Source organism: Pseudophryne corroboree, chromosome 1, assembly GCF_028390025.1.
Source record: "Pseudophryne corroboree isolate aPseCor3 chromosome 1, aPseCor3.hap2, whole genome shotgun sequence".
Taxonomy (NCBI): Eukaryota; Metazoa; Chordata; class Amphibia; order Anura; family Myobatrachidae; genus Pseudophryne; species Pseudophryne corroboree.
This window is the reverse complement of record NC_086444.1, coordinates 287,469,825-287,484,424: the sequence shown is the minus strand read 5'-3', so window position 1 is coordinate 287,484,424 and position 14,600 is coordinate 287,469,825. Positions and strand designations below refer to the sequence as shown.

The 14,600-nt window shown below is 46.9% G+C and overlaps 1 protein-coding gene across 3 annotated transcripts in view; it reads right to left on the bottom strand.

The window, feature by feature from the left end:
• TESC (tescalcin) overlaps window positions 1–14,600 on the bottom strand; it is a 155,771-nt gene that overhangs the window by 76,238 nt on the left and 64,933 nt on the right. For all 3 annotated transcript variants that reach the window (XM_063964340.1, XM_063964339.1, XM_063964338.1), the window contains one exon: window positions 1,406–1,475. In XM_063964340.1, coding sequence (XP_063820410.1) covers window positions 1,406–1,475 — 70 coding nt within the window. The remainder of the gene's footprint in view (window positions 1–1,405; window positions 1,476–14,600) is intronic.

Genomic DNA, 14,600 nt, shown 5'->3' with positions numbered 1-14,600 from the left:
CACATGTGACAGATGTGACAGAGTCTGGAGACGCCAAGGAGAATGTTCTGCTGCCTGCAACATCCTCCAGCATGACCGGTTTGGCAGTGGGTCAGTAATGGTGTGGGGTGGCATTTCTTTGGGCAGCCGCACAGCCCTCCATGTGCTCGCCAGAGGTAGCCTGACTGCCATTAGGTACCGAAATGAGATCCTCAGACCCCTTGTGAGACCATATGCTGGTGCGGTTGGCCCTGGGTTCCTCCTAATGCAAGACAATGCTAGACCTCATGTGGCTGGAGTGTGTCAGCAGTTCCTGCAAGACGAAGGTATTGATGCTATGGACTGGCCCGCCCGTTCCCCAGACCTGAATCCAATTGAGCACATCTGGGACATCATGTCTCCCTCCATCCACCAACGCCACGTTGCACCACAGACTGTCCAGGAGTTGGCGGATGCTTTAGTCCAGGTCTGGGAGGAGATCCCTCAGAAGACCATCCGCCACCTCATCAGGAGCATGCCCAGGAGTTGTAGGGAGGTCATACAGGCACGTGGAGGCCACACACACTACTGAGCCTCATTTTGACTTGTTTTAAGGACATTACATCAAAGTTGGATCAGCCTGTAGTGTGTTTTTCCACTTTAATTTTGTGTGACTCCAAAGCCAGACGTTCATGGGTTAATAAATTTGATTTCCATTGATAATTTTTGTGTGACTTTGTTGTCAGCACATTCAACTATGTAAAGAACAAAGTATTTAATAAGAATATTCCATTCATTCAGATCTAGGATGTGTTGTTTAAGTGTTCCCTTTATTTTTTTGAGCAGTGTGTATATATATATATATAGAGAGAGAGAGAGAGAGAGAGAGAGAGAGAGAGACAGAGAGAGAGATTATCCATATTACTAAAATCCAATAAAGTGTACATTTTTTATAAAGCCATCAAACAGATAATTCTTCTGAGCTAGGCAGAAAAAGGTGATAAACATAAACATGGGTGGCAATGTGACATGGAAAAAGACCCCCTTATCAAAATATGAGGCGTGTGCCAGCAAATCTGGATCACTCTCCCGAGGCCCCCACTCAGAACAGCAGAGTGGTGGTGCCAGAAAGGGTGCAGTATTGCACTGCAATGGTGGTAGTTGTGCCACCGTCAGAGAACTTTTTGGGTAGCAAACAACCCCACACAGTATAGCCACCCTGTAGGCCTTTCTTAAATAACTGCATACTAACAAACCTCCCCCACCCACGATCATGCTCTTATCACACATATCCCCAGTTCAGACTCTTTACTGTCATTTTTGCATGCATATTTAATATTACACATTAAATATAGTAACATTTTAGATTTGTAGTGGGCCTTTACTCCCAGAAACAAAGTATACAGATATCTTGTTTAGTATATGTGGTTAGACACTAGATCAATACCTGAGAACTCCTCTCTCCCCCGTCAGGCAGACGAAGCGCTTATGTAGATGCTCAATTTGCTCTGCTGAGACTGAGGAGACACAAGCGGGAGAAGGAAAGGTTAAAATCATCACTGTCATCCATAGTGTTGTGTCATACGTTTTCTCTCCTTGGCGCAGGCAGAGTCAGTATGTCCCAATTTTCCCATTTCCAATATCAGTGCTAGGAGTTACTCAGCAGGGAAATAAGGCAGTAATGACAGTGCTGGCACGCTGCCTCACATTTCTAGACAACCACTCAAACACAGTCCCTAGAACAAGTATCCCAATCTGATGGAAAACCTGCTTTCGCTCATTAGAATGACTAATAGTGAAATGAAACTTAACTCTGCCATTCAGATATGCTCTCACTAGCAGTCACAGTGTTATTTTCATCAGCATTAGGTATAAACTTTCTTTTTACATAATACTTGCTCTAAGCGGGTTTATGATATTACAGGTTGAGTCTCCCTTATCCAAAATGCTTGGGACCAGAGGTATTTTGGATATGGGATTTTTCCGTATTTTGGAATAATTGCATATCATAATGAGATACCATGGTGATGGGACCTAAATCTAAGCACAGAATGCATTTATGTTACATATACACCTTATACACACAGCCTGAAGGTCATTTTAGCCAATATTTTTTATAACATTGTGCATTAAACAAAGTGTGTCTACATTCACACAATTCATTTATGTTTCATATACACCTTATATACACAGCCTGAAGGACATTTAATACAATATTATTAATAACTTTGTGTATTAAACAAAGTTTGTGTACATTAAGCCATCAAAAAACAAAGGTTTCACTATCTCACTCTCACTCAAAAAAGTCCGTATTTCGGAATATTCCGTATTTCGGAATATATGGATATGGGATACTCAACCTGTATTGCATTATGTGCAATGCCTCCATGGGAATTGTGACTACCCTATAATAAATGCAGCTAATGTTTATTAATGTGACAGAGTGATGGAAGGATGGAGTGCCATAACAAACATGCCCTTCCAAATTATATTGTGTATGCGCTCCACATCCTCTTAGTTATTCAAATTTCATACAAAAAAAGAACACAAACTAGATGTTTTTTGGCACAATGAGGTCACAATTTCAGAATGTTCACACCATGTAAAATGTTTTAGCTATCCAATCACAGCACAGACTTAAATCAAGGGCAAGTGTCGCTGAATTTAATGTGCGATTAGCCTATGTAATATAGGCATCAATGTCGCACATTACAGATCACAGATATTTCAGTCACAGAGGAGCTCTCCAAGCGTAAAACAGACAGGTCCAAACAATATATAATGTAGGGGGTGAGACCACCATAGTTTGTTCCAGTTCCACATCTCGCCCACCATCTGTGAAATGATCAAGGTGAGCAAATGAGTATGTAGCTTACATCAAGCGTATAATTGACAGTACGTGCTAGGGTTAATTCAGGTTCATGTGTTCTTTGGAAAATATGAGCGGTGTATCATTTTGAGCAATGAAGCAGCAAAGCAAAATGACTAGAATGAAAATAGAAGTCACAGCACAAGCTGTGCATGCAGTCCCATAATAACTGTTTAAAACAAATCACTCACTGGCCTAACGCAAAATAGGTGATGACAAGCCAGTTTCTGCACTGTAAGAGGCTTGTACCTATGCTGAGAGTGCCAACCTTTAGAGCTTAGAGCAGGGGTGGGGAACCTCAGGCCCACTGGCCGTATAGGGCCCGCAAAGCCACTTGGCCCGGCCCGGCCAGGCTCACCTAACTGAGGTGCTGGGGACCCGCTGAGATTTTGTTATCAGCGGGCGCCCGGCTCCTTCTCCTCAGCAGAAGCCGGAGGCAGGAGATCACTCCTGAGCTCCGGCTTCCGGCTCAGGCAGTGTACATGTGTGGCTGTGCGGTGCTAAGGGAGAGACGTCATGACGTCTCTCCCAGAGTTCCGATGAGCCGGCGGCCAGGTGGAGGGCAGCAGTCCGGAAGCAGGAGCGGGGATGCTACTAGAGGACATAACTAATGGGGCATAACTACAGGGGGCATAACAACCGACTGGGGCATAACTACTGACTTGGGGGCAGGCAAATTTTTAAGATGATAATTTTTGTATGGCCCCCGAAGGATTTTATAAATATCCAAATGGCCCTTGGCAGAAAAAAGGTTCCCCACCCCCAGGCTTAGAGAGTGGAGGCTCTAAATAAACCTACTTGGGGGGTCATTCCGAGTTGATCGCTAGCTGCCGTTATTCGCAGCGCAGCGATCAGGTTAAAAATCGGCATTTCTACGTATGCACCGCAATGCGCACGCGCGACGTACGGGTACAAAGGCTTTTGTGGTTGTGCTCAGGTTCTAGCAAAGTTTTCAGTCGAACTGACGGCCGCAAGAAAATTGACAGGAAGGGGGTGTTTCTGGGTGTCAACTGACGTTTTCAGGGAGTGTTTGCAAAAAACGCAAGCGTGTCTGAAAAAACACAGGCGTGGCTGGGCGTTCGTTGGGCGGGTGTATAACGTCAAGTCCGGACAAGAATAGGCTGAAGTGATCGCAAGCGCTGAGTAGGTTCAGAGCTACTCAGAAACAGCACAAACTGATTTTGCAGAGCACGGCTGCACATGCGTTCGCACTTCTGCTAAGCTAAAATACACTCCCCAGTGGGCAGCCGCATAGCGTTTGCATGGCTGCTAAAACTAGCCAGCGAGCGATCAACTCGGAATGAGGGCCTTGATCGTAGCTGTGCTAAATTTAGTAGCTACGATCAGGAACACAGACATGCGGGGGGACACCCAGCACAGGGCTAGCCCGCTCCACATGTCAGTCCCTGCCCTGTCGCTGAAGTACAAAATCATTGCACAGTGGCAATGCTTTTGTAATTCAGGAGTAGCTCCCGGCCAGGGCAGCTTTTGCGTGCTGGCCGGGAGCTACTCGTCGCTGCCCGGCTCGCAGCGGCTGCATGTGACGTCACGCAGCCGCTGCGGCCTGCCCCCCTCACGGTCCGGACACGCCTGCGTTGGCCGGACCGCGCCCACAAAACGGCAGCCACCGTGCCGCCCCCTCCCGCCTCTACCTGTCAATCAGGCAGAGGAAATCGCTAGGCAACGACAGACGTCAGCTGTCGGCCATGCGCCGGCGCATGCACAGTCCTGCGAAGAACTGCAGCGAGCGATCAGGTCAAAATGACCCCCTAAGTCCCATACTGATAGAACAGGGCCCTTCGGTGTTAGCAAATATGCAATTCTAAAGACAGGTACACACTATATAATTATCAGGCTATACAGGGGTTAAAGTGAGCCAGAACGGGGCAGAACTGCGTTCCGTCAGTAGCATTTGGAGACTAAAGGGGGCACTACCAAGGCAGCAATACTAAAGGGGGCACTACCAAGGGGCCAATACTAAAGGGGGCACTACCAAGGGGGCAATACTAAAGGGGGCATTACCAAGGGGGCAATACTAAAGGGGGCACTACCAAGGGGGCAATACTAAAGGGGGCGCTACCAAGGGAGCACTACCAAAGGGGCACTACCAAAGGGGAAATACTAAAGGGGGCACTACCAAAGGGGTAATACTGAAGGAGGCCCTACTAAAGGGGGCACTATCAAAGGGGCATTACTACAGGCACTACTAAAGAGGCAATACTACAGGGGGCATAGCTAGGGGCACTACCAAAGGGGCAATAGTACAGGGGGCATTGCTAGGGGCACTACTACAAAGGGCATTACCAAAGGGGCATTAATACTGGAGGCACTACTAATGGGGGCAATACAACATGGTACATTAACATTGGGGGCTCTACTACAGGAGGCATTACTGCTGGACGCACACTACTGCAGGAGGCATTACTACTGGGGGCACTTCATAAGTGGCATCACTCCTGGGGGCATAAGAGGCACTGCATAAGGGGCAACCCTACTATGGGCTCTGCATAAGGGGCACTACCACTGTGGGCACTGCATAAAGGGCACTACCACTGTGGGCATTGCATAAGGGGCACTACAACTACAGTGGGCATTGCATGAGGGGCAATACTGCTGTGGTCATTGTATAAGGGGCACTACTGCTCTGGGTATTATATGATTAGTGGCACTAATACTGTGGGCATTGTGTATAAGGGGCACTACTGTGTGTCATAGCATGAATAATGTGGTGTATTTTCAATAAAATTGTGATACTGTGCAGCGTAATGTGAATTGGGGATACTATTGCTCCTTTCTTTTTGAGACCATGCCCCTTTTTGCAGTCCCTTTACTAGGTGCTGGGGAGGGGGAGGGTGGGGGAGTGAGTCCCACCACCTCTCTAGGACCACTTTAAGCATTGGGCTACAGTGTCTTTGCAGGAACGTTAGCCAATAAACAGCTTCAAATGCTCCTGCAATGGGTCAGATTGGGAGGCCAGGATCTGGTGAGCTGCTGCACACGTTATCTCGTTCCTGACCTCCTGGTCCCATTGAAGAAAGTACATATTTAGCTACAAATTGTTCAGTGTGTACAGGTGCACATTTATTGAATCAGCAGAATCAATCTGCTAGTGTGTACCCAGCATATCTCCTACATCTTCCTAACCTAAATCCAATACCTACCCTGAGCTACCTCTAACAAGCCCTACCATGAGCTACCCCTAGCAAGCCCTACCCTGAGCTACCCCTAGCAAGCCCTACCCTGAGCTACCCCTGCTCTGAGCTACCCCTAGCAAGCCCTACCCTGAGCTACCCCCAGAAAGCCCTACCCTGAGCTACCCCCAGCAAGCCCTACCCTGAGCTGCCCTACCCTGAGCTACCCCCAGCAAGCCCTACCCTGAGCTACCCCCAGCAAGCCCTACCCTGAGCTACCCCCAGCAAGCCCTACCCCGAGGTACCCCCAGTAAGCCCTACCCTGAGGGCCCTACCCTGAGGTACCCCTAGCAAGCCCTACCCTGAGGTACCCCTAGCAAGCCCTACCCTGAGCTAAGCCCAAGCCCTACCCCTAGCTTTAACATCCTCAACTAAGTTATTGCTATTGCTCCTTAGTCAAATGGAGCAATAGCAATAACTTAGTCTTGAATCTGAAAAAAAACCATAGAGATAATTTTGGATTTCAGACGCCAGGGGAGATCTGAGCTGGTTCCTTTAACTATTGAGAACTTAGTGGTTGAGCGAGTTAGAAATTTGAAACTCTTAGGCACTGTTATTTCAGATGATTTGTCTTGGGCTACTAATATTGCATGTATTGTGAAGAAAGCCCAGCAGTGCCTATTTTTCCTTAAGAAATTACGTGCTTCAAATTTATCCAGGGCAAATTTGTTAGGTTCTATCGTTGTGTAATTGAAAGCGTGTTGACGTATTGTATTGTAGTTTGGTACGGCAATAGCACTAAGGGTGAGCAGAAGCTACCGGAGCATGTTGTACATACAGCTATGAGTATTATTGGTTGTGAGCTACCATCAATCCGCGATATCTATGTTAATAACTATCTCTGCAAAGGAAATAGCATTGTACATGACTGTTATCATCCTAACCATTGCATCTTCTCTCTTCTTCCATCTGGTAGAAGTTTCAGGTGTATTAGAACAAGAACATCTCGTTTTAAGAACAGTTTCTTCCCATCTGTTATTTTTCGTCTTAATTTGACTGGCGATCTGTACGTTTTTATGTGACTGTCCCAGATCTTAAATTGGGTGGTCTTCAGTATGCCGACTGTCGGAATCCCGGCGCACAGTATAACGGCGCCGGAATCCCGACAGCCGACATACCGACACTTTCTCCCTCGTGGGGTCCAATAGAAATAAATATAAAATAGCGTGGCGAGCGTAGCGAGCCCACAAGGGGCTCATTTGCGCTCGCCATGCTGTCGGTATGCCGGCGGTCGGGCTCCCGGTGCCGGTATGCTGGTCGTCGGGAGCCCGGCCGCCGGCATACCATACTACACCCCTTAAATTTCGTTGTTCTTTTAAACAATGACAATAAAAATCTATCAATGTAAATCAAGTGCATATTCTAAAACAGACTATAATGTAGCTCTGATCCCACCTTCCCAAATTATAATAATGTAACAGACCCAGTTTTCATTATTCAGGTGAAAAAAATGGGCCCCCAGTAATCATACCTATTTTTATTATAGCAGATGACCCAGTTAATGAAAAAAACTACATCCACAATCAGAGCCGTCTTTTTGTATGGGCTCAATGGACACTTGCCCAAGGGCCCCAGTAGTATAAGGGTCCTATGCTGATAGCTGAGGGTCCGCTCTTTCCAGGGGTACCAGATTTTTGAAAATCGGCCCTGGGGAACCAGAGATATCCAACTTCAAAGCAGTGGTCCCCATCCAAGCCTGTTAATTGCTCTTCCCCCCCAGATATCTCGGGCTCTGTCTGACTTAGAGTAGTTCTGATGGTATACTCCAAAAGCTGGGACTCTCCCCTTTCACTGGACACTGTCAGCTTGTCTCTACTATGCCCAGAACCAGAGATATCAGCCTTCCAGCAGCTGGTCCCTGCTCCAGCTCCACATGCCTGGTATGCAGTTTTATAATTTCGTTGGTGGATTGCTCTGTCTCCTGATCTCTGATACCTAAGTCCCCAGTATTTCCTGAAAGGTGGGACTCTCTTCTTTTATATCCCATTGTAGGCTAAGAAATCTATTTCTAGGAATTTGAGATATCTGCAATCAAGCAAGCTGCCCTCTCACCAGAAAATTATGAATATTAAGCCCACTCCACTATCTACCCCTCCCCTGCGTATTAAACACCCCCTACCACCATGGAAGTCAAGTACTGGGGTCCCTTCATTCAGCCCAATGACCCCTTCTACAGTTTAGTGTTCTCCCTCTCACCGCATCTCCCACCATCTGTGCAGTAAAGGAGCAATTAGCAGAAATGACTGCTCCAGGTCCTACATGCTGAGTAGAAGATAGAACACCCACTACCGCCCGCGGGTCATCAAACAGCCGCTGATAGCACCCCCCACCCCTACTGCTGGAGGATGGGTAGGGGCCCTAGTGCATTGCTGTGCCCAGGGGCCTACACTGCTGTTAAGACGGCCCTGTCCACAATGTTTTGTCATATGATTTACTTTGGAACATTTCCGAAAAGACAGAGCACAAAGCTCAATAGCCAGAAATGACTTTTCCTTATAGGACATACTGGCATACTATTGTTGTACAGGCATATGTTCTGACTGTCACCACCTAAATAATAACAAATACAATAAAGCAATAAATAAATTAAGAAAGGAATGTTCTGAAGTCTGGGTATGACATATATAACCCTTTCACACCGCACAAATAACCTAGTATCGACCCGGCATATTGTCGGGTCGACACGGGTCAGTGTGTAGTGTGAAAGCACCGTAGCTGAAATCCAGAGTCACCTGAATCGGCAATTCAACCCGGGAATAAAGCAGTGTTATTCCCAGGTTGAATACCGTGTCAATGGCTGCGTAAACGGGCTCCCGGGTTGATGCGACCTGGGACCCGTTTACTACAACAGGGAGAGGCGGCACAGAGATGATCTCATCTCCCAGTGCCGGCTCTGCCCCCCACCGCTATGGCAACCCGCCCGGCATAATGCCAGGTCGGGGAAGCCAGCAGCAGCGTCCAATGCCAGATCCCATCCGGGAAGGACCCGTTTCCAATTCCTGGGTGGCATCCGGCATTGGCGGTGTGAAAGGGGTAATAGATAGACCAATAATGTGCGGGCCCTAATAAAAATAAAAATACGTTTGTGGGATCCAGTTCTGGACATGTTGGTCTAAGTATTTTCTTTAAATGTATTTATTGGGCTTTACAAAAAGTATAAACACATTACATGGTGGTAATAATGACAGATCATAAAGGGGGGTACACACGTAGCGATGTGTGCTTTAATTCTAAGCAATCTGACTAGATTGATTAGAAATGAAGCACACATCTCTCCGTATGTATGCCCGTTAGCGATGCGCGGCCCGTGCGTCGCTATCGCCGGTTCTAGATTGGCCTGCATGCAGGCACAATCTAGTTAGGTCACTTACTTCACCGCTGGGTGAAGTGAGCATCCTCCCCCATCTCATACACCCCCTCGCTCAGCATACATCACGCTGTGTGCTGAGCGTGGGGAGAGATATGTGCTGAGCGGTCTGTGATAGATCGCTCAACACACATCTCCCTGTGTGTACCCCCCTTAAGTACAGTAAAATGTGTCATACAACAGAAATGGCGGTGCATAGAATACATAAAATCACACATATGTCCAGTCAGGTATCCAACCCAAATATACAGGCAAAAAGTGTTGATGGAATGGAAAAAAAAAACAAAAACCCTGCAAAAGGTATTGCTGTATGTCATCACCACAGAATATAACAATATAACATAAAAGCATAAGGAGATAAAAAAAAAAACCCAACATTAACAAGTTTGGGCTAGGGAAAATAAACAATAAAACACAAGACAGGACACGACTGGGGAAGGGGGTGTGTAGAGAGATAAGCATACCCCGATTCAGATACATTACAAAGCAATGTCATGTTTGCAGATAACAATAACAAATTAATCAGCGAGAAGGATCTGGCAGGTCTAACTATTTTTAAAGAAAATGTCATATCCAGCGCCAGAGAAACACACGCGCTCCTGTTGTAGCCTAGCTGGCTGTGATTAATCAAATACTGAGTTTTCAAAGTAATAAAGCACCCAAGCAGCATAACAATATATCAAGATATACATGTTGCATTTGTGTGCACAAATAATTGTGAAAGGATAAATGTGTCATTTTCCAACTGTACATACATCATTGTATACGCTGGTAGTTAGAAGATTTTGGAGAAATAGCACTGAAAGGTTCACAGATGCAATACACCGGAATTGGATAAAGGGATAACACTAGATGTACAAATAAAGATACATTAGGAAAGAGAGGTAACACTGGATGTACAGGGATACACTGGATTGGGATAAGGGAAAACAGTGGATGTACAGGATACACTGGATTGGTATAAGGGAAAACAGTGGATGTACAGGATACACTGGATTGGTATAAGGGAAAACAGTGGATGTACAGGGATACACTGGATACAGATAAGGGAAAACACTGGATGTACAGGGATACACTGGATACGGATAAGGGAAAACAGTGGATGTACAGGGATACACTGGATTGGTATAAGGGAAAACAGTGGATGTACAGGGATACACTGGATTGGTATAAGGGAAAACAGTGGATGTACAGGATACACTGGATTGGTATAAGGGAAAACAGTGGATGTACAGGGATACACTGGATACAGATAAGGGAAAACACTGGATGTACAGGGATACACTGGATACGGATAAGGGAAAACAGTGGATGTACAGGGATACACTGGATTGGTATAAGGGAAAACAGTGGATGTACAGGGATACACTGGATACGGATAAGGGAAAACAGTGGATGTACAGGGATACACTGGATTGGTATAAGGGAAAACAGTGGATGTACAGGATACACTGGATTGGTATAAGGGAAAACAGTGGATGTACAGGGATACACTGGATACGGATAAGGGAAAACAGTGGATGTACAGGGATACACTGGATTGGGATAAGGGAAAACACTGGATGTACAGGGATACACTGGATACGGATAAGGGAAAACAGTGGATGTACAGGGATACACTGGATACGGATAAGGGAAAACAGTGGATGTACAGGGATACACTGGATACGGATAAGGGAAAACAGTGGATGTACAGGGATACACTGGATACGGATAAGGGAAAACAGTGGATGTACAGGGATACACTGGATACGGATAAGGGAAAACAGTGGATGTACAGGGATACACTGGATACGGATAAGGGAAAACAGTGGATGTACAGGGATACACTGGATACGGATAAGGGAAAACAGTGGATGTACAGGGATACACTGGATATGGATAAGGGAAAACAGTGGATGTACAGGGATACACTGGATACGAATAAGGGAAAACAGTGGATGTACAGGGATACACTGGATACGGATAAGGGAAAACAGTGGATGTACAGGGATACACTGGATACGGATAAGGGAAAACAGTGGATGTACAGGGATACACTGGATACGGATAAGGGAAAACAGTGGATGTACAGGGATACACTGGATACGGATAAGGGAAAACAGTGGATGTACAGGGATACACTGGATACGGATAAGGGAAAACAGTGGATGTACAGGGATACACTGGATACAGATAAGGGAAAACAGTGGATGTACAGGGATACACTGGATACGGATAAGGGAAAACAGTGGATGTACAGGGATACACTGGATACGGATAAGGGAAAACAGTGGATGTACAGGGATACACTGGATACGGATAAGGGAAAACAGTGGATGTACAGGGATACACTGGATACGGATAAGGGAAAACAGTGGATGTACAGGGATACACTGGATACGGATAAGGGAAAACAGTGGATGTACAGGGATACACTGGATATGGATAAGGGAAAACAGTGGATGTACAGGGATACACTGGATACAGATAAGGGAAAACAGTGGATGTACAGGGATACACTGGATACAGATAAGGGAAAACAGTGGATGTACAGGCATACACTGGATACGGATAAGGGAAAACAGTGGATGTACAGGGATACACAGGGATACACTGGATACGGATAAGGGAAAACAGTGGATGTACAGGGATACACTGGATACAGATAAGGGAAAACAGTGGATGTACAGGGATACACTGGATACGGATAAGGGAAAACAGTAGATGTACAGGGATACACTGGATTGGGATAGGGGGAGCACGTTGTACATGGATTGAAATACATAATTGGATGCACAGGGAAACATTGGATTGGGACAGAGGGTGTGGATTCATTAGGATTTCCCTATAGTTGGGATCCCGGCGAATGAAATACTGACGCTGGAATCCCGACAGTCAGAATCCCGACATCGAGCGCAGCATGTCCCCTCTCGGGCTTGCCGTGTTTCAGGCTTGGTGGCGAGCTTCGCTCGCCACACTATTATATTCCCCCTCGGGTGGTGGCGTGGACCAACGCCCTAGTGGGAATAATGGGCGGCGGCTGGGATTTCGACGGCCGGCATTTTAACTTTTGTCGGGATTCCGACGTGGGTATTTCGACCGATGTGATCCCGACTGTTGGGAAATTAACTGCATCCCAGATGGATAACACTGGATGCACATGGATACATTGGATTGGGATAGTGATAAGACTGGATGCACAGGGATACACTGGAATGAGATAGACTGATAGCACTGTATGAACAAGGACACACAGAAAATATCACTGCATTTAAAAACAAATGATGGCAGCATATTGTATATAGAAGACACTTTCTTATAAGCAGACATACGCACATAGAACAGTAGCGGATCTTGCCACGGGCTGTGCCCCCGCTGCGTCCCCCTGGTTCCCCGCTGTGAAGGGAACTAGACGCTACGCGTCTAGTTTTCCTTCGTGGAGAGGACCTTTGCTGTGCAGGGCGTGATGACGTCATCGCACACCGCACAGCATTGTGGGACTGACAGACGCTAGGGGTCATAATTGATCTCTAGTGTCTGTCTATGGCAGATCCGAAGAGAGGAGAGGAGCGGCGCCGGCGGAGGTCTGCAGCGGTCGGGAGAGGGGATAGTAAGTATTCTTTTTTTCTTTTTCAGCGGCGCTACTCTACTGTACAGTGGGCGTAACTGACCACGCCCCCTTATGAAGCCACGCCCCTATTTCCCGCCCGGGGTGCCAAAAGGGCAAGAACCGTCCCTGACATAGAATCATAGCCAGAAGTTAACAGACACATGCAGGGTATAGAGGTCAGGATGTAAGCCTGGTGTTGTGCTAGGGGCAGAGATACATATTAGCAATTAAGGGTGCATGGGCCCAGTCTGTTGTAGATAATTGGAATGAAAATGAAGTCACAGGTCATTGCTGTGTGGGGTGACTGAAGAGGGGCCCCACAGATATATATGAACACTTCTCATACTATGTTCATCTAGCTCCTCCACTGTACTATCTGAGCACGTATTAAGATAAATACGGCAATTTTAAGTCACAAAGGAAGAGAGAGCTTCCTGAAAAGTCTCTGTGAAGGAAGTTAGCTCTAACTTAGCTGTGGAACTGAATAAATATGAATGCAGACCAAGCGGCAGAGAGGGAGGATCCAGGCCTGCACCTTATCCTTATGTGGTAGCTATAAGCAGGGCCGAAACTAGGAGTTTTGGCACCCGGGGCAAGCCATTAACTTAGCGCCCCCCCCTCGCATTCAAGTGTGTGTGTGTGTGTGTGTGTGTGTGTGTGTGTGTGTGTGTGTGTGTGTGTGTGTGTGTGTATATATATATATCAGCAAAAGGTGCGGCACTGAAGGTGATTCTCCGTAATTAAGAGACACACACGGTCCTGCATTTGAAACGCAGGACCGTGTGTGTCTCTTAATTACAGAGAATCAGCTTCAGTGCCGCACCTTTTACTTCTGTATATACTTACACCTGTATGCTGACCAACAGGGACCACTCCCACCCCAGCGTGGCGAGCGCAGCGAGCCTGCAAAGGGGCTTGCTGCGCTCGCCATCCCCCCGACGACATTCCGCTCCCGGGATACCAGCGTCGGTATGCCCGGTCACGCATACCACACCCATACAGATATGTAGTGACGCACCTAATCACATACAATCACACACATGCACACATTCATACACACATATAGCAGTCACAGAAACATACAGTGTCCCTTCCCTGAGTTATACTCACTGTTAAGGCTGTGCTGCTCTTCTCCCCTCCTCTCTCCCACGCTGTTGCTGGCAGTGCCGTTTAGCCCCGCCCCCTTTTCGGACCTAGAATTTCTTGTTCACTGCAGCAGTGGCTGCAATGATTAAAGGCTCTAGCAGTGGGGTGAGGGGGGGGGGGGGGGGGGAGTAGTAATTTGTCCCGCGAGCTAGCAGACTAGCAGAGTCTAGAGTTCGAGCTCCGCCGGCTGTAAGGTATCGCTGCCGCAAAGGGAGGGGGCGTTAGGGGGGATTAAAGTGACAGTCTCGGCGCCCTCTCCAGTCTGGCGCCCAGGTCACATGCCCCCCTAGCCCTCCCCTAGTTTCGGCTCTGGCTATAAGCATAAGTCCCTCATGCTCTGTCCCATTTAAACATAATCTACTGAGACAAATTTAAGAAAAACAAACGTAAAAAGCAAACTGATACCTGCATAATGCATGTATTTTGAGAAGTAACTAATGGTCCACGGTGGTCATTCCGAGTTGTTCGCTCGTTGCC